The sequence below is a fragment of the Berghia stephanieae genome, chromosome 5 (assembly GCF_034508935.2).
Source record: "Berghia stephanieae isolate SIO BIC M18660-M18661 chromosome 5, UCSD_Bste_1.3, whole genome shotgun sequence".
NCBI classification, from domain to species: domain Eukaryota; kingdom Metazoa; phylum Mollusca; class Gastropoda; order Nudibranchia; family Aeolidiidae; genus Berghia; species Berghia stephanieae.
Genome location: NC_088364.1, coordinates 58,435,865 through 58,461,330, shown reverse-complemented (window position 1 = coordinate 58,461,330; position 25,466 = coordinate 58,435,865). Strand labels below are relative to the sequence as shown.

At 35.6% G+C, this 25,466-nt stretch overlaps 1 protein-coding gene across 1 annotated transcript in view; it reads left to right on the top strand.

Moving 5' to 3' along the window:
* LOC144973984 (uncharacterized) overlaps positions 1–23,799 on the top strand; it is a 62,797-nt gene extending 38,998 nt beyond the window's left edge. Inside the window, 16 exon segments of the mRNA XM_078916872.1 lie at positions 569–680; positions 1,004–1,090; positions 7,120–7,143; positions 8,556–8,714; positions 9,008–9,736; positions 10,343–10,441; positions 10,862–10,953; positions 12,315–12,899; positions 13,320–13,416; positions 13,949–14,084; positions 15,590–15,665; positions 17,145–17,253; positions 18,255–18,368; positions 19,275–19,490; positions 20,642–20,946; positions 21,448–23,799. Of these exon segments, the coding sequence (XP_078772998.1) occupies positions 569–680; positions 1,004–1,090; positions 7,120–7,143; positions 8,556–8,714; positions 9,008–9,736; positions 10,343–10,441; positions 10,862–10,953; positions 12,315–12,899; positions 13,320–13,416; positions 13,949–14,084; positions 15,590–15,665; positions 17,145–17,253; positions 18,255–18,368; positions 19,275–19,490; positions 20,642–20,946; positions 21,448–21,654 (3,147 nt within the window). The 3' untranslated portion in view covers positions 21,655–23,799.
* Positions 23,800–25,466: the final 1,667 nt, after the last annotated feature.

The window sequence follows — 25,466 nt, the reverse complement described above, 5'->3', positions numbered from 1 at the left end:
GATCGTTGGCTACGGTCAGATTTGACGTTAACTTCTTTAAGATAGCCAAGTGTCCTATCGACCTGGTAGCAAGCAATTGTTACTGTCCTTTTTGCACTACAAAAACCGGGATAAACCTCGGCTCGCTGGTCATCATTGTTCTTAATGGCCACTTTCTTCTCTTCGTGTAAATACGTTCTCCAGCTTTCCCGCGCTGGGCTCCAAGGGGACTTAAGTACAATGGAATCCTCATAAAGCCAACACTGTCTGACCAGAAAGATTGGTTGATTTTAAGCAAGGTTGACTTTATTCATAAGCACAAGTTGACTTTTTTAAGAGTTGATTTTGTGCGGGTTCCACTGTGTTGATCTTCTTGTTCTGCTGATTTGATGAATTTTTGTTAAATACCCATCTCCTCTTTCACTGGCAAATTTCATATTCCTTGATGATGTTTGCCATTGTACACGCACACATACGCGCGCACACACACACACACACACACACACACACACACACACACACGTCTTGGTTTCTTATTCGTCGAGCCATTTGACTTAAATTTGGTGGCATTTTTTTTTTTTTTTTTCAGTTGCCGCCAGCTAAGCCAGCCAAAGTCAGCCGTTCCATCCATTACGTCAAGAGCAAGACCGGTCCTTTTTTCAAGAGGAAACCTGCCGGGAGCTCCTCTAAACGGAACAGGGGTAAGTAGCCAGTGACATTGTTTTGGAGCGATACGATGCTGCTTGAAATGGTGAAAATATAGTTAAATTAAATTATTTTAAAATGCTTTAAGAACACACCCTTGATCAGCATAGAGATGTCCTTTCCACCACCCCACCCCCCTCCCTAAAAAAAAAAGAGCAAAACATGTAAACAAACAAAATGGGGGAAATTAAGCCACTGATATCTTTGCTGTTTTTCTTTTGTTTGTTTGTTTGTTACAAGCTAATCCAATCAGAAATGAAGAAAAGTCAAGTCGTTTGTCCTACAGTTAAATTTCACTCGGGTTTATATTATTCTTCAGACCTGTTTGGCTACGATGACAAGTCATGGGCGACCATGAAGGATAGAAAACACAAGAAAAAGTCAGGAGACGGCAAGAAAGCTAAAGGTAACGTCGATTTGTTTGGTTGTGTGCGCGCGCGCCTGTTTGTGCGCATGTTTGAGCGAATATTATGAATGTGTGTGTGTGTGGGGGGGGGGGGATATTATGAGATGAAATGTTATTTTGTAAGTATGTTTGGTTAGGGTCGTATGTATAGAGCAGGTAGTGGGAGGGGGGATGGGAGAGAGAGAGAGAGAGAGAGAGAGAGAGAGAGAGAGAGAGAGAGAGAGAGAGAGATATTTAAATGTGTAAATAGTAAAACGTCAAGCTGGTATTGTTTGTTAATTGATGTTAGTTTGGTTTTTGTTGGGGTTTTTCTTTTTCTTGGGGGGTGGGGGGGGGGGGGGGGTTTATTTGTTTATTTTTGTTTTGTTTTGGCTTGTTTGTTTTGTTTTGTTTTTGGTTTGTTTTTTGTTTTTTGGAGGGTGAGGGGGTATTAAATAAAATATTTACTTGGTAAACACTTGTCAAAATGGAAGTTCTTTTTTTTACAGGAGTGTTTGGCATGACGAAAAAGTGGAAATATGCTTACATATTTTTTAAAAAATATTAGATACCGTCGCCTAGGCATTTTATGAAGGAATAAGATAATACATCAAACAAGATGTCTGATTTCACTAATCTTGACAATTAAAAAATGAAAGTGCCTGAAGCGGGGCCCGAACCCGCATCGCTCCGGGTCTCATTGCAATGCCTTAACCACTCGACTTCAGCGACCCAATTTTAAAAAACGTACCTACATAGAAATATATGGAAATGCCAGTTGGAAGTAGTGCCGCGCTGAAGACCGGTCTGGACCGCGGTCCGACGGTCTTTTAGCTGTGAACCGAAGACCGGTCCCAGAGGGGAAGATCGGCGGCGGTCCTCACTTCTTATCACCTTTCAACTAGTGCGGGGCGGTCCTTGCAAGGACCACGGTCCTACGGTCTCGCGCCATAGCCTACTACTTCCCCAGCGCAGGGTTGCCAGATTATTTTTCAACAAAATGCCAGGGGAAGACTCAAAAAATGCCAAAACACTCAAAAAGATGCCAAAGTCTGTTGACTCCCACCCCCACTAAGAAAACTACTCACTTTTGATAGACAATTTACTATCATATCCTGGTGGCTTGCGTGTTTTCTTTTCTTTTTCTTGTTTTTTTTTTTTGAATTATACTAAATTTCCTGTTGGGGTAATTATTTACCTACTGACTACTAAGTGGAGTGCTAAACCACTACACCACGGTTGGATTTTAAGAATGAAAAAGAAATGTGTGAAGATGTTTGTTTTTACGCGTTTAGAAATAATTAAGAAAAGGTGTCATTTGAAGTATAATATACAAGAAAGAAAATGCCAAATGAAAATGCCAAATGCCAAATGATTTTTCTAATGCCAAACGGTTTTCAAAAATGCCAGATTTTTGGAATCTGGCATTTAAAATGCCAAACTGGCAACCTGCCCCAGCGATTCGTTGCTTCGGTTGCCTATCTTCCACCAATCACCACCCATCCCACTTAATTAATCGCACCCACCCCCCTTTGCCATACACTAAACGACACAGACGACCATACAGGCAGACGACCACAACCTCCACTCCGCAAACCGCCCTTTCGTGTGTGAGATGGGGGGAACAGGAGGCGCACGCCTTGGACGATTCCATTATACGGGGTAAATTTCAAAATTTACTACACCATAATGATCGCAATGACAATGATCTATGGTGAAGGCATGACCCCTCTTCTCTAATGGGTTATTGTTTGAAATGTATGTGACTACTAAAGATGTGTGTGTGTGTGTGTGTGTGTGTGTGTGTGTGTGTCGAACCTAGCAAGTAGCAAATCGATTTTTTGTTTTCTTTTGTCCATCTCTTGTCACCACTCCTTTCTATCGCAGTGTTGTCATTTAAAATAATACAATAATATTAAAATTTCGTTGGTGTTTTTACTAATCAAATAATATGAGTTTCATTAGTTTCTTCCTTCCAAAAAACCCAGTTATAACGTCTGAATTTTAAAAAAGTCCAATAGAATATTTGGGGACCCCGATAGCTCAGTTGATAGAGCACTCTCTTTATACGCAAAGGGCCAGAGATCGATCCCGGGTGCAGTCGATTTTTTTCTGAATCCCTGTCTACTCAGCAATGAATGGGTAGCTGAGTTTGTTAGATCTGGCGAAAAGTCACCATCGACCCCTCTTATTACCTCATCCACCCCTCTTATTATAACTTCACGTCTCTCTCTTACTCTTCAATGCTCGCTGCCCTCTTATGTGTGTGTGTGTGGGGGGGGGGGGGTGAGAGTTGCGTGTGTGTATCAACGCCACGAACAACTCGATCAACGCCTTGGGCGATGCCATTATCTCCGTTAATGGGGATAAATTTCAAATTTTATTAAATTATCGAAGTAACAATGAAGTACGGTGAGCAAATAAAGAAGGCATCACCCCTCTTCTCTAATTAGGTTACAATTTGAAATGAGTGTGACTACTCCGTGTGTTTTACTCCTGTAGACCACGGTTTTCATCGTGTAGCGGTCTTTAACGGTTCAAGAATGAACGATCCCATGGTCTCAAAGGTCAAACCGGTTCGAATTTCCAACAGTCTCTCAGGAATGTTCAATGTCGAAAAGACCGGTCCTAGGACCGGTCCTTGCGGTCTTCATTTCCCAAGGACCGTAGGACCGTGGTCCTTAAGCTTGCCAAGGACCGCCCCGCACTAGTTGGAAGCGAGTTATAGCATCCGAATGAGTCAGATGGTTTAATTGATTCTTGCGATAAAAATTGCAAAATTATAATGGTTGTTTTATCCCGTCAAATTATGGGCAACAAAGTGCTTTTGCTATCGTGAAGCCAGGAAAGTACTTATCATCATGTTTATATTTTGGCTTGGAAAATCGTTCTCTACTTTTGTAACCAAAAAGTACAAAGGCATAATTTTGAAGATCTGATAACTGAAGGCAATAATTGTGGACTTGTTTCAACATTGTTTTAATGGACAATGTTTTGCCTTAGTTTGAGAAAATATTTCCATTGCAACTGATGATACGCGTGCAGGTAAATTACTCACAACATCCACCAGCCGTGTAACCTTAAACGTTTAGAGTCTGATTGAGTGAGAACTTATCATTGAAAAAGGTTGTCAAAAGCATCTGTAATGGGTCAATAACATAGCCTTCTTAAGTACTGGCCTGTCCCCTGAAGCTGTCACCCCCCATAGAATGTAAGGATTTATCAGGAGGTTTTGACATAGTGACGGGTGAATCTAATTTTTTATTTTTCAATCGGATCAGGATCTGTGGGGTTAATTGTTTCGGGTGAAAGTCGAGGACTTAAAAGAAGGAAAAAAACGTGAGTTTTTATATAGCGCAATATCCACTAGGGCTCAGTAGCAGACGTGTTCAGAATGAATGCAGTTTACCATTTCACTCGGGAGCCGCTTTTTTACACGACGGTCAGCCAAAACAGTCAGTCTTCCAGATTGTGAGTTTCTCTCTCAATGTTTTGACACAATGGAATTTGGAATCGCACTGCAATATTGTACAAAGCGCATGTGTCAAAATTTTGTGAATAAGGCTCACAAGCTGAAAGGTTGACAAGTTATCTTAAGTAATAGCCTGTCACCCGAAAACGTCAGCCCCACAGATACTGAGCATCACCCACTCACTACTAGTTAAACACATGCGAATGAAAACATTTTTTTTAAAAAATGTGTGGCGCTGTCGGATGCCGTAATGCAATTCCCTCATCAATGTGTCAAAATATTGTGACAAATACTCACAAAAACGCTGGGGCTGATTGCCTCACGTGACAGGCAAGTACCAAAGATGGCTATGATCACAATGGAATGTGGAATAGCGCTGCAACATTGTGTAAACAAAGCGCATGTGTCAAAGATTTGTGAATAAGGCTCACAAACTGGAAGGCGGACTTGCTATGCGTCTCACATATTGTTTGTGTTTGTTGCTTTTTCATTTGTTGATTGTCCAGTGTTGTTGTTTGTTTTGTTTTGTTTTTTGGGGGTTTGTTTGTTGGTTTATTTTTTTGTGGCTCTTTGTTTTATTCACGTGTTTTACCACGTGCTGCCAGTCTTTTGTTTTGATGGCGTCATCTAAATGGTTAGTCATGTTAAGTCAGTGTTAGCGCCACTGTGGTCGTCTCGCGTTACACAACTGGGTACAGATAGAACGAAATTGTCGTCACTCAGGTCTTTGTTATTGTTTATTGCCATCCAATTTTTATGAGTAATTCTCCCTAAACTGTATTGACCAGACTATAAACGTCATGGTTACACATAGTTTTGTGTTGTGGTCCGTTTTTTTTATTTCCTGATGGCAATGTTGTGAGTTTCATAGCCAAGTGCACAGCATCTATAGAGTGAAATTACTCATAATCATGGATGGCAAAAGCAATAACAAAGACCTGAGTGACGTCAACTTCTTACTATCTATAGATAGTATGCGCTTGGCTAAGAAGCTCATAACATTGCCATCCGGAAGTATAACGGAACAACACACAAAACTATGTGTATCCGTGTACGTTTATAGTCGGGTTAATACAGATCAGTGAGCATTACTCATAAACGCCGATGGCAAAAAAACAATAACAAAGACCTGAGTGACGTCATCTTCGAACTATCTAAAGGTAGAATGAAGTTGACGTCACTCGGGACTTTGTTGTTGTTTATTACCATCCGCGTTTATGAGTAATTCTCAGTAAACGGTATTAACCAGACTATAAACGTTTATGGTTACACATAGTTTTGTGTGTTGGTCCGTTATACTTCTGGATGGCAATGTTGTGAGCTTCCTTGCCAAGCTCACGCTATCTATAGATAGTATAGATAGAATGCGCTTGGCCAAGGAGTTCACAACATTGCCATCCGGAAGTATAACGGACCAACACACAAACTCTGTGTAACCATGAACTTTTATAGTCTGGTTAATACAGTTTAGTGAGAACAACTCACAAACGCGGATGGCAAAAACAATAACAAAGGCCTGAGTGATGTCATCTGCATACTATCTATAGGATAGGCAGCTTGCTGATATAATGTACCAACACACAAAATTATGTGTAACATTGAACATTTATAGTCTTTATTGATATAAATTAGTAAGAACTAATCATTAAGATGGTTGTTGTAGCAGAGGGACGTCAATTTCATTCATCATTTTTTGAGATTGATAATGCGATATGTTCACCATTTGTTGACGAGAATTAATCTCCTGTGTGCAGGTTTGGTCCAAAAATAAATAAATAAATAAATAAATAAATATATATATATATAAATAAATAAAAATAATTTTTTTTTTAAACATACAGCAAAGGAGGTCATTACGTTCAAAATTCGTGCGATGTTGTGAAAATGCATCACCTTTCTAGCAAACAAACAGCCGCAGCAGCAGCAACACTAACAACAACAATAATAAAGCAACAATAAACAGATGTGGGGCGTTGAAAGTTCATAAAATAGATTGACCCCATTAATTCTCGGTATGAACTAAAATCATCGGTTTGTTGAAGTCGTATGTATCGTAAATGAGTAATACTATGTTGGTGTGCTGAGTACTGTGTTATCCATGTGTCCTCGTTCGTTTTGCTGTTGTTGGGTTTTTTTTTCCGATTTTGATTTGAACTTGTGAACAAGGAATGGGAGCGATCTATATTCATGTTTTCGTCCAACCTAGTAATCAATCACATGATTTGTTGATGTCCAACGATTGGGTGCTTCCTTACAAATTTAAACACGCTGCTTTGTTTATGAAAGTTGTAAACATACCAATGTGTCAAGCTGAACAAAAATGACCAATAGCGATGTTAGATATTTCAAAAGCTGTGAATACGTTTCACTATGTGGGTCATTTTGAGCAATGACTTCGAGCACATGGAAAGGGAATATAGACCATGCTCATTCATTTGGAAACTGTCGGGGACAGAGATCGGACATACGTTCTGACGTTCTTAAATTCTTTTCTGCAATTTTTATTTTTTTATTTTTTATTTTTTTATTTTTAAAGTTATATAAAGGCATATTTATTTATTCTTCTTCTTGTTTACAGTACCAAAGTCGGATAAGATGCTGGGTAAGTTTTTGGAGAAATTTGGTTGTAATTGTTGTCCTGTTATTTTTATTGGGTTTTTATTTTATTTAAAGTATCATGTAAAGGGTAATTTAGGCCATCTGACCTTCCAATACCCCGTGTATTTAAATTTAATCATAAATAAACTCGGAATTGATTATCTTATATCATGTAAAGGGTGATTTAGGCCAACTGACCTTAATTTGTGTATTTAAATTTAATCATAAATAAACTCGGAATTGATTATCTTATATCATGTAAAGGGTAATTTAGGCCATCTGACCTTCCAATACCCCGTGTATTTAAATTTAATCATAAATAAACTCGGAATTGATATCTTATATCATGTAAAGGGTGATTTAGGCCAACTGACCTTAATTTGTGTATTTAAATTTAATCATAAATAAACCGGGAATTGATTATATCATATCGTGTAAAGGGTAATTTAGGCCAACTGATCGTTTAATGCCTTGTGTATTTATATTTAATCATATATAAACCGGGAATTATTTATCAAGCATTATTTTGAATCTGTCTGTGCGATGTTCTTATCTTAATTATTTGTTTGTTTGGATTTTTTTTCCCTTTCCACATCCTTTCCACATGGCATACATTGATTTCATCTTCACCTTACATAGGGAATGGTAAAGTTACATAATACATGGGGAAATCCAGAGTTGTGAACACCGGGTTGATATTGAACACCCGTGTCATGTTTTTCCCTTAAAAATGTATTTCAAATGCAAGCGCATGTAGAGTTATCCCAAATTCGTATGCAATGCTTGATTCTTGAAGGCTGGCCGGGCGTTTTCATCTAATACACATTTTATGCATGTGGGAATGAGATTTTGTTTTGTCCTGGCCCTTGCCGAAGCCTTTAGCTGAGGGGGGAAACAGTCAAGTGCTTAGTTTTTGTTTTGGAAAATGATTTTTTCCCTTGTAAATCAGCTTATGTATTATGTTTTCTGTTTTGAATATATATACTTTAAACATTTGAGTATATTCCTTTTAATGGGATATATTCCTTTTAATGGAATCCATGGCTGGTGTTTGGATGAGACTTTTAGGTGATCTAAACTAAGTACACTGATAGTGTGCTCTGGGAATCTATACGTTTCCTATTTGAACCAGTCCATTGTCTTACTTTTTCTTGACTATCTTCACTTATAATTCTAGAATTTTTTCACTATCCCATTTCCTTCCTTTTATTGTCGCTGAAATGACCTAAATGTGTCAAACGCCATAAAACCCTTTTTAAAAAACAAAAGAAATGCCCATGTCTTGATTCAATACAAAATGTTCTCAATGAGCGTCTTATTAAATTTGTCATTTTGTCCCATAATTTTTTTAAAACTATTTCTTTGGCTTAATTTTAAGTTATTTTTCGTTTTTTATAAATCTAATTGTTGTTCCAGATCTTGGTAATCTCTTTACCAACATTCAAGGGACGACCAGCATGGAGATAAATGAAGGGGAGAACAAGCGTGAGCGGTCCCCAAAGGGCAAAGAGTTTACAGGAGGCAGGGACAGGAAGGAAGGTGTGAAATCTGTCGCAATCGCCAATATCAAATCTGGTATGCATCGCTTCCTTTTTATTACCAAATATTGAATTGGACGAAGGGTTTTGATTATGTCCCCTGAACCCCTGGTTATCATAAACTAGTCTACTTTTTGTGCTGAATGAGCTGTATTCATTAAAGGATGATGATATTTTTAGAATGATAATTATTATTATTAGGATGAGGATGAAGATGAGGCTATGATGATGATGATGATATTGAGGATGTTGGTGATAATGATAATAATGAGGCTTATTTTTATTGTAAACTGCTGTACAAATGAAGAATCCTTCATTTCACCTTTCCAGAGCCTAAAGTGCTACAGATTGAAAAATCCATAGGGTTTATGACTCAACCCCAACCCTCTACCTCCATGATGGGTTCGTCTGCTTCCAATATTACCGTCTTCACTGCAGGGAGCAGCAATACACCCAGCAGTGCCTGTCCAAAAACTGATGGCAGCAGTGGTGGTAAATCATCATCAACCACCACAGGGCTTGGGAATACTAGCAACACTAACAGTACAACCATGGGCTCAGGAAGTCATTTTACAAGTAGTAGCTTGTTCTCCTCCAACCCATCCATCCCCACTATAACTTTTGGATCAGTGCATAGTATTATGGAAAGTAAAGAATCTGGTCCGAGTGGCACTGGCACTAACAGTAGCAGCAATTACTACCATGATAATTGCAGCAAAACCACTACCACCACCACCACCACCACCGCTACAACCAACAGTTGTGATAAAACCCCTGCCAGTAAAAAAGATTCTAGCACCAAAGCAAGCTCAAATGTAGATGATGGTGCTGGCAATGATGGTCTTGATGGGGTAAGCGGCAATATGACGCATGACATTACTACTTCAGCTTCAACAATGCCAGCGGCAGCAGCAACAGCATCGACATCATCAACATCAACAGCTTTGCCATCCTCGTCTACATCCGGGTACACGCCATCTTCCTCTGCTCCCTTGTTCTGTACTGATGAGGGTAGTAGTGATGACTCGAATTATGGATCCAAGCACAAGCTGGACGATGGTAAAGTGCACATTATAATTTGTTTGAAATTAAAAAAGAAAATTCAGTACAGGTATCTGAACCAATGTTCTATATTCAACATCTCGCCATGAAAATTGTATTTATTATTGTTTTACTAATTTTTTTATTACCATTCACTTAAAATCACTTTGCAGTTAATGTGTAAATTTATTTTATAATACAAATATGGACATTTTAAAGCACATTTCAGCTGGTTTCTCCATTCCATGTGCTTTACAAAAAGCTTCATTGAAGGCTCCAGCAGTCTATAAAGCATATTTCCATTTCATACAATACCATTTGCCTGTTTGGTCATATATATATATATATCGAATATTGGAAGGCATTTGTACAATGGTTTAGCATTATACTGTAGATGGTCCCTGGTTCCTGGTGGATAGCTTGAATGGGTTCACTCTGTTGGGGGGGGGGGGGGGGGGGGAAGACTCAAAAACTATTGTCGCAGCAAAATATTTTTTGGCTCTACTGCATACAGTATTTCCACAGTATCATAGTGAATTATTGAAAAACTAAGTTATTCATCCTATTATTTTTTTTTAAAGAAATGAAAATGTAATTTTGTAGTGTTATTGTTCTCTAACTCAGATTCGGACACGGACACCAGTGACACTAACAGTCCAAACAAAAAAAGAAAACCTGGAAGGCCTCGCAAAATCAGCTCTGACAAGTCAACTGGGGGAACAGGTGACCATTTCTTTTTAAACAGTTTTTAAGATAACTTTAAGCAGCTTATGACAGATAAGTGAGCACTGGAGAGATGGACAGAGAATAAAAGATACTTTGATTTGTGTGTAAATACTTATTTTCCATTGAATTGTTGTAGATTCTATAATTTACTTCACCCAAAGCAGTAATATAAACCTAATATGGATCACTCTGGTATTGAATAGATTGAATGTTTGAAGTGATTCTTTTTCACTAATAGTTTACCTGAATTATCTCTTATATTTAGGGTTTACCACAAGCAACTAAATCAATTTTATTTTTGCAATTTGAAAATTCTTTTTGGTTTTTCATTTGTGAACATCGTCATGTTTCTCATTGCTGTTGTTATGGTCATTATTGTTTAATTTTTAAAGGATGAATCTCTTTTCCTTTTTCTAGAAACCATCTGGTCCAAAAAGTCGACTTGTCGGGGTTTGTTGCACATTGCCGAGCCAGAGTCCAGTGGCAAAAATGAAGAGGGTGGTCTTAAGGTAAGTTGTGTGAATATCTATTTCAAAATCAGATTTTATCCTCCAGATTCACCCTTTATGACAGTTTTAATGAGGAAAATTGATGAAAATATCTTAATTTTATCCAATTTTAGATCTGTTTCTAAGTTAGAAATGCTCTATGTCTACTTTAACTCTCTCCTTACTAGCGATTTTTAGGATTTCCCCCAAAACTTCATACCAAACCAACACAAAAATAGATTTATCTCACTCAAACACAAAAGCATTAAGTACTCAAAATACACTTTTTTCTTCTCGCCAAACGAAGTCTTCAAGACGGTGTTAACTTTTTATAACTATAAGAAATCAGAATGAGAAAAATGTCTGTATTGTAATGAATCTGACGATTTTCCATGGTTGGCAATAAGGTTAAAACATTGTAGAGAAATATTTTAAGTAAAAAAAAATAAAAGGAAAGAACATGCCTCATAAATATTTTTTTCTTGATTGCTTCTTGCCTGAGGTAGATCTGCTGATGAAATGCTCCAAAAGTTGAAAGGTTACAGGGATTTAAATATTATTGTGAAACTTTTTGACAATGCATTTCATCCACTTTAGAGTAGTTCTATCAAAGTGCTTGAATAATGCTTTCGAATTGCATTTCACTGAAATGAAAATTTTTTCCCAAGACTTGGTCACAATAAATGTAGACGAACTTAAAAGCTGTTTAAAAAATAGAACATTTTTTATGTAGCGGAATATCCACTAAACATGCTCAAAATGCGTTACAAGGGATCTCTAGCCAACAGCAACACCTAACATACAGGTCGAGAAAGCATGTTTGTTAGGCAATATTACAATTTTTTCTGACAAAGACGACTGTTAATGGCCAGATAATCATTTTACACTGTTGTACGATGAATGTGAGAAGAGCCGTTTCCAAGGACTCAACTATGCTCCAGTCTCAACGGGACTCAAACCCTTGACCTTTCAGTCTGAAGGCGAATCATACCACAATCCACAAAGTCGCGCACAAAGAGTACTGGGAGTGTTTTGAGTCTCTTTACCAATATACATCCTGGGTATACTTATCAAAGCATTTAATACCAAAATTATTTTTTTAAAATAGTTATTGAAATCCAAAGTGTTATGAAATAAGATTTATATTTTTCAATTTTCCCTCCTAGATGGATCCAACGAACCCCCTCAGTCCGAAGGCGAATCATACCACAATCCACAAAGTCGCGCACAAAGAGTACTGGGAGTGTTTTGAGTCTCTTTACCAATATACATCCTGGGTATACTTATCAAAGCATTTAATACCAAAATTATTTTTTTAAAATAGTTATTGAAATCCAAAGTGTTATGAAATAAGATTTATATTTTTCAATTTTCCCTCCTAGATGGATCCAACGAACCCCCTCATGAAGCCCTTGTTTTTGGATGAGGAGTGGTGTCGTCGTAGAAGTGAGCGGATTTTCTTGAATGAGCCAAGCCCTCAACCTCTACCCTCACCAAGGGCTGAGCCAGTTTGGAAGCTTTCAAACTTCATGCCTAAAAATACCAAGATGTCTGAAAATGCAGCTGGGAAAAGTAGTGGCATAAAATGTGACAAGGAAACGCCATCAACGTCACTGTCCTCATCATCGAGCTTTACTCCTATAAACGAGGACCAGACTAAGTCTTCAGTGCCCCCAGATACACCATCTCCGACAAAGAAGCCCAAAGGAAAGGGAAAGGATGGAGACGGAGCCAAGGATAAGGATAAGCCGAAGACTTCCCCGACATCGTCAGCTGGGAAGGATTCAACACCTTCTCCAACTCCATCCATGAAGAAAGCCAAGCGGGCTCATGAGCACACCAAAATGAAGCAGCAGAAAGCCAAGAGTCTGCTTGATTTGTCAGAGAAGGTCAAGAAGAAATATGATTTGTCCGACAAGGTGAAGAAGAAATATTCCAAAAGTTCGAACAAGAAGGATGAGGAAAAGGTGACGTGAATGAATATTTTTTTCCTTTTTTTTTATTTTTTTCAAAAATTGTGTGTTAGTGTGAGAGTGTATGCCTCATTGAACTGCATTTTGAGTTCCACATGCTATGTTAGATTTGGATGGTGACAAATTTCTATATCGCAAGAATTGAAACTAGTTTGTACCGTCAGTTGGCAACGTTTGTCAAATATGTTCGCTGACTAACAGGACTTAAGAAAATATTAGTAGACTTAAGAAAAGTTCAATTGTCATTAGTTTTATTAAAAACCATCAATTATCACTTTTTATTTCCTTCCTCTCTCTCTCTCTCTCTCTCTCACACACACACACACACACACACATGATATGTCATAAAATGGTATATGAGTTTACTTCACTTTATCTTTGATTTACATCATTCTTTTTCCTCGTTTTGTGTAGACTCCTAAAAAGGCTACAGGCAAGAAACGAAAAGCAAGCTCAAGTGACTCTGATAATGAAGCTGACATGAAAACCAAAAATAGACCTATAACGCCTGGTCAGTGTTGTTTGTGTTTTGGAATTCGTTTTTTATTATATTGTTATTGTTACATTTATATATGAAGTATTAAAGATTTGGCTGATGACTTTATCGGGAGGCTCCAAACAAGTTTCTCATCTCCATCTTTAATACGGTCAACACGTAAGGCATTGCTCCATTTTTTCTATTTCTCTTTTTGTAAAAGACAATGATAAATTTGTTCTTTTTAAGGAGATGTACATAAGTTTTATTTGTCCCATATTTGAAAGAGCATTTTTTTCTTCATAGTCTCTTAATTTTCCTTTTGTGACAATTTGTTGGCAATTACTTGTAGCTGTCAACCCCCCCCCCCCCTCTCACCTTTCAATTTTTTCTTTTTTTCTTATACATCTTCAATACATTCAAAGTAGGTGGTAAATGAGTCTGAATTTCCCATTCAATCTTCAAGATTATATTATGTTTTGAATGTGGAAAACCTCATATACTCCCTATTTTTTTGTATGTATGTATATTGATTGTGCAGTCAGCTTTATTCTATCAATGTATGTAGAGCATATCTTCCTTTCATCAGAACCTCGTTCAGCTGTTATCCAACAAGATGATTTGAAGGAGGGACTCAATGTGCTCTACCTCAACGACGGACTCTTTTACAAAGGCGTTGTCAAGGCTATCCAGCCACCTGATGTGTAAGTTGTCCTTAAGGAAATGTGATGAAGCTCTTTAAATTTGAGTGCAATGAAGGGGTCATAATCGGGTAGCTGGGTGGGGTTCCTTACCTCCCATAGTGGGCAGGGAGGCACTTACTGTGTCTTCTATCCCCCTGTATCTGTTTTCCAACATGATTTCTGTCTTTGTCTTGGAATGAGTTTTGTCTTAAGTCCTGACCGGATATCCTAGCTGGGAGGGAAACAGTCAAATGTATAGTTAGAGTTTTGGGAGATGATATTTTTTGTCTTGTAAATCATCTCTCTGAATGCACTGTATTGTTTTCTTTACATATTATATATGATTTGTAAACATTTGAGTGTATCCCTCTTAGTTGGGACCTGAGCCTGTGTCTGGATGAGACTTTTAGGTGATCTCAAGCTAAGTACACTGATAATGTGCGCTTGGAATTTATATCTGTTCCCTCTTTAAACCAATTCCCCTTTGTCTTCCTTTTCTTTGGTGCTTTAATTTTAATTCTAAAACTTTTTACTGTCCCATTTCGTCCTTTTTACTGACGCTGATATAACCTTAATGTGTTGCAAGCGCCGTAAAACCCTTAACAAAAACAAAAATAATCGGGTAGATTTTGTTCCTTTGTTATATGTAAAAGAATATTTAATAACCATTTGAAGTTTAACAATATGATATTATTATTGGAGATGACCGATCAAAGATATGTTGCTGGGTGGGGTACCCGACCTCCCATAGTGAGCATGGAGGTACTTGCTGTCTTCTATCCCCCTGTACTGTTTTCCAACATGCTTTCTGTCTTTGTCTTGGAATGAGATTACTAAATTTTGTCCTGACCGTGTCGGAGTCCTTGGCTGGGAGGGAAACAGTTGAATGTATATTTATAGTTTTGGGAGATATTTTTTTAAATTGTAAATCATCTCTGTTATCTACTGTTATTTTTTTATTTTTAACATGATTTGTAAACATTTGAGTGTATTCCTCTTAGTTGAGACCTGTGCTTGTCTGGATGAGACTTGGGTGATCTCAAACTATGTACTTTGACGGTGTGCTCTTGGAATCTACATCTGTTCCCTATTTGAACCAATTCCCCTTTGTCTCACCTTTTCTTTTGTGCTTTAATTGTAATTCTAGAACTTTTTACTATCCCATTTTCCTTTTTACTGGTGCTGATATGACCTTCATGTGTTGCAAGCGCCGTAAAACCCTTAAAAACAAAACAAACTTAAAAACAAAGATATGTTGCATTAGCAGGTTCAAGTTGACATTGATTTAAATTCTCTGTTCATCATTTAAAATTTGTTTGATTTTTAAATTAGTGAACCTCCAAAAAATAATTTTTATTTGAAAATAGAAAGTAGATTATGATAAAAGGTAAATGAAAATCAGATCAGAACTCTGAGCATCTACTCAAAAGTTATCCATATGCTCAAAGTCCAGTGATGTTCACTTCAATCACTGTACTGTGGCCATTGATTAAATTGATATCTACATTCTCTTTTCACAATTTCAGTTATGGAGTGCTGACTGCTGGTCAGAGGGGAAATAGACCTCACATCTTGTGTTTGGAGGAAATTCTTCGAGATGCTGTAAGTGAATTATTTGTTTTCATATCACTAATTTTCCACAAATTTTGTTTATGCATCAAGTCATCAGGTTTCAAAACATAACATGATGTAATTATATTGCCTGTGATCCATTGTATCAATATTAAGCATAAGACTTGCCATAAAACTAAAGAATGAACAATAACCGAATTGCGGGTGGTTGGATGGGAGCATCACCCTTGAATCATATACCTATGATGTTCGCATGGGTGTACGATCCGATAGTGATGTCGTTTCTTCTTCTCTTTACTAGCCTATCCTGCTTCTTTGGTTTGTGATTGTATTTTTGACAGGGGATATTTTTTTTTCTGTAAATCTTCTGCCTGTTTGTTCTTGGTTATTTATAATTTAGCTTATGATATCTTTAGGTTATGATTTTGATTTACATTTGTACTATTTTTGTTAGATTGCTTGTTTTTTTGTTTCAGCGGTCTCTCATATAACCTCAATTATGTTGGAAGAGACCTAAAGCAACAAACAGACAAAAAATAACCGAATTGAGAAACAATTTCAATAAATGAGTAACCTCAAGTAATCAAGAGGGATTCATCCTAATCCGTTTAAATATTTTCCACTTCTGTTGGTCAACGAGTATCAATGTTGTCCCTATCGGCTATAATCTCTCGCTTCCCAATTACCCACTGTCAATCTGCTTTAATACTAACATGTATAATTGGGCTGGGAGCTGTTTTTACCTTTTTGTTCATTATTTGTTTTCAGGATAAAGAAATCCAAAATGTCTCATACTCATATGTTGTTCTTTTCAACCCATTGTTAAATGGGTTGAGAGGGTAATGGGTCAAAGTTTAGTCATTTGAATGGTAAAATAGGCAGAGGAAAACCAGGAAATCATTCTGACCTCGGCACGAACAATACTCAAATCAGTGGTGCTAAGTTTGTAATAAAGGGAAATATTTGAATTGAACAGTCTGTTATATTGGAACTAAAAACCCGCTCCACCACCCTGATGAGTAATTAAAAAAATAAACCGGAAAAAAAAAAACTTGAGCTTTTGTTTCATGCAATATCCACGAAACGTTAACAGCCAGATAGTATTTTAAACCGTAGTCCAGTGAGAGAATGCGAATAAAGAGCTTTTGCCAACAATTTAACTATTCGCCAAGTGAGGCTCAAACCCCAGGATCTTCTGATCCGAAAATGAGTATCATACCACAAGACCACATAGCCACACAGTTACATGAAGAAATATTTATTTTTGTGGCGATTTTGTTTTAGATGCTTCTTCTTCAAATAAACACAAATCTGTCAGTCAGTTGATGTGCATATCCAAAAGAATATGACCTGAAATCATCATTTTAGGAAGTGTTTGAGAATTTGTGATAACAATTCAAATGTAAATATTTTGAATACACTTTTGCATTAATTTTTTATGTAATCATTAAAATAAAATAAAAAAAGAAAAGGAACTAAATGACTATGATGATAATGCTTACAACCCAGGTGATGGATGTGAGCCCTGTCAGCCTGCGTTACCTGCCTGAAGGAACAAGGATCTGTGCATTTTGGAGCCAGCAATTTTCATGCCTCTATCCGGGTACCGTTGCCAAAAGTAAGTGCATCAGAAATTCATTAAAGTGTGACCCACTGCTCCAAAATGGTATTATTTCGGGACAGCTAAGATGCTAAAAGTAGAATTTCTAGTAAAAAAGAGACGTGCAAGATTGCTATGCCAGTCAAAGAAAAAAAGCGACCAAAAATATGTAAATATGAGAATTCATATGAATTTCAAATTGAAATTGAGCACAAAGGCTAAGGAATAATTTGGCTTGCTTGTTTTTTAAGTTGTTAAACTAAGTGCATTCCTTAAGTCGTAGCATTTGTTTATAAATTAGCAATGGTTTCATATGCTTCTTGAATTGAAAACTTGAATTTGTTTTACAAAAGTATGAAAAAATCTGCATGATTCTGGGACAAAATATGAAATTTGAAGTCTCATGATAGTTTTTGTTAGCAGGTCTGGACTTGGGTTTGGTTGCTTTTTTTTCTTTTTTTTGTTTTTGTTTTCTGTTTTTGTTTTTGTTTTTAGAATGAATATGGTTTTAAAAAATTATAAATAATATAATAATAAATGACATTGAATAGCACCTTACCCCGATTTCAACAGCGTTCCAAAAATGGAGTGCCAAAAATTCAAATAATTGTTCACAAATTTTGTGGTATGTTTTAGGTTTAGATAAGATTGTTCTTTCGCTATTAAATTTTAGATTTCTACTCTGAAAATGGGGATGAACAAGGTCATATAAATCATGAAAATCGAAATTTTAATATTTTGCTCATTTTAACTTCAATATCCCGTTTGGAAATCTTGCTCATCCCGACATAACGTTTTTCTGAGATTGTCACAAAAATAAATGTGGTAATTGTCAACTATTTATTATTTATTTACAATTTCCAAAAAGCATTGATGAATAAGTTTTATAGAAATGTTATGAAATTTTATCTTTCTATTTTTTTGTCTTGCACTATATTGTACACGACTTTATAAGATTTTTTTCCTTCACTAATGCCTGCTCCCCAATTTTTCCCATTTATTTTATTTCAATCCTCTAGCGAGTCCCAACCCTCACAATCCGTCGTCTGTCAATGTTGAATTTGATGATGGAGACTCTGGCCGTATTCCCATTGACCATGTGAGACTTCTGCCCCCGGATTTCCCCATCATTGGTAAGAGTGACTATACATGAATGCAAGATTATATATCACATTCTAAGTTTCACAAGGCTCAGTGCTCTTCATACTGCTTCATCTGTCCTGGTGACAGAACTGCATATCCGTTTCATACAATATCATTTTCCTATCAAAGTAGTCCTTCAGAGCCATTAGGACGATGGAGTCACAGTTTATCCTGGTTTCCATAAATGAACAATAGCAGTTGCTTGCTACCCGTTAGATAGAATGTTAGTCTTTCACAAAGTACTTTCCACCAGATCCAAGAGACTCAGCTACCCAATCACTTCTGGGTGGACGGGGGGGGGGGGGGGTCAGAAAAAAATCATGATCGACCTCGGTTGAAAACACCAGTGAAAAGGAAATGCTTTTGATTTATTTACTTTCTCTGGAGATCGTGAGAGTGGTTTGGAATTTTAAGAAATTGAAACTAAAAACTTAAAACCACTTTGAAAAAGATTGAATAAGATATGAATGTGAAGGAAATTTTTTATTTACCCGATGTTGAATTTGCTAAGGGTCGTACATTTTCAACCTATTGCAAAGATGAAACTTGCACATATTATTGTAATGGTTTTCAATTTGTTGTCTGAGAACTCTTTTGTGGCCAAGAATGTAGTTTTGAGTTTCCTGCATGTTATTTATCTATTTGGGTTTTTTTTTTGTAAGGTTACTTTATTACACCAAGTCATTGTCGTCATTAGTCTCATCCTCACCACTAGCATTATTGTCATCATCATAATTAATCCTTATGATCCTTTCATCTTCTTCATCATCATCATCCTCATCCTCATCATTATGAATCCGTCATCATAGTCATTTTCTTAAACTTCATCATTTTAATCATCTTTTTTTAATCTTTTTTTTTTTTTCTTTTTTCTTTTTTAAATTAAATATAATCAGAATATGAGCCAGACCCTCTGGAAAACTTGCCTAAAAGAAGGAAATCAACTCCGGACACGAAAGGAGCTGACAAAACTAAGTCATCCCCAGTGAAAAAGGGATCAACGGATAAGAAAAAGAACAAGGATGATGAAGAGGAAGATGAAGATGATGATAAGGAAGAAAGTGAAGAGTCTGAAGACAGTGACTCTGATGATGAAGATGACGATGACTCGGGTAGGTACAGTCTTAATTGTGAAGGATTGTATGGGCAAAAATGATAAGGAAGCAGATCGTTTATTGGTAACGTCATGGTTATCACCATCTGGAGAGACCACTTTTTCTTTACTCAGCATTTGTTTTTCTGTACCGTTGCTCAGGGAGACGGATGTGTTTAGTAATAACTCAATTGATGGAGCACATAAGTAAATCTGTTCCAATTCACATTAAATCAATTTTTTTTTTGGTATCCCCTGTCGACATATAAGCGACATGTAGCTGGTAGACTTAGTGAAAACCTATTCGCGATAGACCAAGAGTTGAATCCACATATGTTACCAACCAGGTTTCATGGTGCCAGAATGGGTGGTAAACTCCATGTGCTTGAGGCTATAAAGGACTTTTATCTTTTGATACCATTTGCTATTTAATGACTTTATAAATGGAAAAAAAAAAAATTACTATAATGGGTTGACACAACAGTAGCTTCTAAAGTCTCGTTTGTTAGTCTGTGGATATAGAGCATGGATAGAATTACAAATATGGGACACACACAATCATTTCATATCTTTTAAAACATTTATAGAAAAAATGTTATAAATTGATTTTTTTAATATATTATGAAATTGAAATAACTTTGCATTCAATTCACATAAAATTGTTTTGACATTGTTAAATAGCAAGTGTGGTACCAACTTTTTAGCAATGTCCAAACGAGAGTTAACTGCCTTTCCATTGTATGTTTATAGTTTTAATATATTAAGAGGGTGAATCGACATTTCAAAATTATCTATAGGTTTTACATAACACGTTTTGAAAAAGATCTTTATTCACCACCTTAAAAATAAACGAAATTGTGCTGAAAGGGACAAAGAACCAAACCTTATTTGTTCATGACATGCTTGATATTTGAGGTGACAAATGTATAACTTTTATTGCTAAGAAAATGATTTTGTGATAACTTTGAAATGAGACCCCTCTGGTTTTTATAGGGATAATAATGTTTCTTTAGTTTTGCTTTGATATTTATATTGATGCATCTGTGTTCTTTGACTTGGAAAAATGGAGATGGGGTCTATTTAAAATTTTGAATGTCACCCCGAATATTCAGCCTTGATCAAGGTATGCTAATAATAGCTGCTTTGTACTATTCACCAATACTGAATCAGATATTTGCGATTATGATCCACTAGATTCAGAGCAGAGGATGTGGAAATGGGTGGGGACAAGCACCAAGAGACCAGGTTTGAAAGGCAGGGCAAGGAAGGAATTTTATAAATCCATCGTGCGTGGTAAGGAGACCATCAGTGTTGGGGATGCAGCTGTGTTTGTATCCACAGTCCGATCAAATTGTCCCTACATTGGTCGCATTGATAGTCTGTGGGAGACGAATGGAGGCTCCAAGATGGTCAAAGTCAGCTGGTTCTATCATCCTGAGGAGACTAAGGGGGGTAACCGTTTGGCAGAGCCTAAGGTGAGTCATTTCATTTTGCCCAGTTATGACTGGAAATGAAAACAATTAAGGTGGAATTTTATTTTTCTTCCCCCTGTTTTTATTGGTAATAATTTTGATTTATTTAGCTTTTAAGATTACAAAGGTGTGTAGAAAATATTTTCAGAGCTATGGCCTTCCCTGACCAGTATGTCTGTTATTGGGAATAATACATGAATTGATTCTTCTCGAATTTGGATTCTTTTAAAAGATTAGGAGGGTGAATGGGAGTTTGGGAAGACGGGAAGGAGTTTCTGTTTTCTTTTCGTTTTTTAAAAATTGTTTTGCAAAGTATGTTAAATATGTCTTTAGTTGGTGTTAAAAATTGATTTTTATTTTGAAGTTTAAAATGCATATTAGGTCAGAAATTATTGGATATCTTTTGATCAATTTCCTTACCTTTTTTTTTTGGTCCCTTTCTTGATTTCTGTCCTGTTTGGTATTTTAGCTAAGTTTTATATTTTAAATGTTTAAATTCCTCAGAATGCTTTGTTTGAATCCCCTCATGGAGATGACAATGATGTCCAGACCATTTCCCATAGGTGTGAGGTGCTGTCTCATACAGCCTACAAGCGGCGTGTTGCTGAATGCACTCGTAAGGGTCAGAGTATCGGGCCAAATTTGTTCTATTTGGCTGGGTTTTATGACCCAACTATAAGTCTGGTCAAGTTTGAACCCAATGTTCTGTAAATATATGGTGTTCAGAGGAATAAATGAGCTGTACGAGTATCAGGATGCATTTTCTTTATTCAGCAGTAGAGGGAAGGCTTAAAAACAACTCTTGAATATTCTTTCCCCTGTCTGTCTTAGGGTTATGTCACATTGTCATCTATTTAAATTTTATTTCTTAAACCTGGACCAACTTAATTTTTTTTATCACAAAGAAACATTTTATTGAATGGTAACTTCGTCTTTATAGTGTTTATATTTGAATAAAACAGGAATGTGAATTTAACGCAGGCATAAGATAAATTAGATGCTCTTGAATAGTCTTGAATATTTTATTACTGGATGCATGTGTGTAAATGGAATACTTGTTGAAGATTGAACTAATGAATTGTTAGATCAAGTTTAAGGAGTTGATGACCAAATTATTTTACTTTGCATTAGAGTGCCATTGAAAACTGAAATAAAGATATTGAATTTCATTTTTTTTTGTTGGTCCTGTGGCATATATTTACCATCGTCAGTTGTCTTGTTCTACGAGGGACAATTTCTACATCCCAACAACCTATATATTAGTATTCGTGAAATTTTTCATCTGTAAAAGTGAAATCCATTCTTATTATTGTCTCTTCGTAAATGAACATGGATTAAATAATAATGTAGTGAAAACAGTAGAATATATATTATGACTGGGGAAAGGCTTGGTAAATCCCATTTTATATTTGATATTGCTCGAAGATTCCCCCCCCCCCCCCCTTCTATTATTTTAAATTCAACATCTTCTACACACTTTTCACTGTATTGAAAATTAAACATGTATAACAGTTCAAATGATTACTTTTCTGTTCAGTGATGGATTTAAATTGTCTACAGCAAAATCTCTTTTTATAACAAAACTACCCCAATAAAAAAAAATGAAATCGGAAATAGTTATTGAAAATTTTTGAATATTTTGCCCTGGCAAATTCACAGCCAATGTATATCATTAATTTGATATTACGTTCATTTTTTATTATTTCACTTATTATTATGCTTGGATAATTATTGGTCATTCTAAAAATTTTCTTTTTAGTTAATGCCTCAAATTCAGACAAAATATCAATTATTGGCCTTCATGATTTTCTGAAAATAAAAATTATATTTTACTGTACATAGAACATAAGATGCCTATTATGAAACATTATAAGAGAATTCATTATATATATTAAACGCAACTAAGACATGAATGAATAAGACTAATTTGTTGGCTTTGTTACTCATTCCCACAACCCAATATGCCATAGCTCACCCTATTGTTTACACATACTCGCCCAGTCATTTGTTTATTCTCTATTGGTGTGGAATTCACCTATTTTATTTTTTATTGAATATATCTTTTCTTTTATTTTCATTCTATGGACAATTTTGATCAATTATGAAATTTTATTGGAATAGATTAAAGGATTGATTGTATAGTTTTTAGTCTCATTGAATTGCATTTTGTGTCACGTCAGATATCGTAAGCTTCACAAGGAAATTGATTGTTCATTTCCCATTTGTTGCTGCAAAATATTGTTTGTAATTTTACATTTTATATTTTCAAATAGAACGTATTTGTCATCTTGTATATATAAATTCTTATATCAGTGGTAGAATTGTGTTGACATGATAAATAAACGGGCTGCCAAGATTATTCTTTAAAATGATTTAGTGGAGTTGATGATCCTGTATTAAAATGATTTTGTTTTTCCAAAGCTGAAGTGTAATGGTAACATTTGCGTCATCGTTAATATAATTCATACAAGAGCAATAAATTTTTTTTTAAAAACACTACATACAAAGTGATGTAAAAAATTTTGAACCTTTCATATGGTTAGGACAGGAAAAATAATTCACGACCCAACATTTTTTCTTTCAATATATGTAATGTACTATATCCAGTTACTTCCCATTTCCATTCACGTTCATTTCATCATGTTATTTCATTCTCTACCTCATCACTTTTAACAATTGCTTTTATTTCATGTGTGAACAATATATAATTTGACTTCATACTGAAATTTATAATGATTATAACAGAGCATTGCTTCAAATATTGTTTTTATTGTACTTTATGACATTTTTATACTGAAAATCTATTTTTATCCATGTCATTACACGGAATAAATAAAATGCTTATCGATACTGACATTTTACGCTTGTACTCCCTTTTCTTTTCTCGGGTGATTGGGTGTATTTGACCTGAACACATGCTGGCGATGCAAGGGATGCATAAGATTTCAAATTGAAATTGATCATCTTTAGAGATACTTTCTATTCTCGTACTGATCTATTTGACTCTGCAGTCTTACAGAGCTTGATTTTGTTATCATAAACTGCCTTTCTCTTTACGAATATGCCATAACATTTTTTTCCCCCAAGATCATATTACTATTACTCATTGAATTGAAGTGATGTCCATGGTCTATACAATATTATGAGGAACAGTTTGAAAATTTTATATTTTTATTTTTTTTTATTTTTGTTTTGTCCTTTACAAATGATGATGTTGATCTATTAACATGTTACGCAACTTTCTGTTGGAATTTGTTTTTCATATTTCACTTTCACCTCTTACAAAATATATTTTATTTAAAGACACTAACCATAGTTGTTGTTGTTTTAATTGCATATCCCTTTGCATTTTTATCATATTTATTTCTCTACGACTTTGTTTTGTTTTTTTTTGCTGAGGGTTGTCTGGTTTTTTTTTTTTTTGTGTTTTTTGTTTGTTTTGTTTTTCTGTTTTTTTGTGTTATTGATCATTGAGATATTATTTCCAATTTGTGCTTTTATGACTTGGAAGTGATCAAAATCTCGTAACTTAGAACAAAGATGTCTAATCTAAGTGTAGTTTTGCTTGGTCCACTTGTTCTGCTATGAAACAATGTGATAGTATAACAATTGTAAGCAAAGTCATTCTTGTATCTTCAAATCGTATATTGCCATCTGAGATCCTTGCCGATTTTATAGATTACTTGGAACAAAGGACCAAGGGTGTTTTGTTGGGTTTATTTTTCCTTCTTTTTTTAAATCTATATTAATCTTTGGTGTGTCAGGGAATGCGTTGTTTTGTTTATGTGACATTGTGCCTATTTATCCTCTTCCACATAGTCCCATGTGATTTTGAAAACAAAATGGTTTACCGTTTTTCATTTTCATTTGTTTGATTTTTTTTATTTTCTATATCACTCTACTGGCATCAGCAACGCTTTATATTGTAAATGAGCAAATTAATATATCAAAGGCTACCAGATTCATTTATTTACATATGACAATTTTATTTTGTCATTTTTATCTTCACTGAATGATATACGTGTGATATGAAAATGGGATTCATATTTTCATATATCCAATGCATACATACTTTTATTTGTCCATTTTAGCTGCCCACTTTCATACGCTTGACTAAATTTTATTGATTTTATTCTATAGATATTTTGAACATTTTATGTCCTTTTATTTTCTTTGGTCTTTGTATATTGATGATAGGAAGTCGGGATGAAATTCGTTTATAGATAAGAAATGTCCAGGTTTTATTAAGTCGAACTGAAAAGGTCCTTTCCCCATAAATCGACATTTCTTTTTTAAAGTTTATTGTAATGGTTTGGTTTACGTTTTGGTTCAGTTACAAGAAAGGTCGGTAGGAAAATTTCATGAAGTGTTTTGTGCCAGTGCTACTCGAAGAAACGATATTGCTATAGCCATCGATCGTCTCCTATAGTGGTTGATTTATATGTCATCTATAATTTTCTTAAAGATTTTATAAACACGTTTAAGAATAACAATTTTTATAATGGTAGTTTATACCTCCTGTT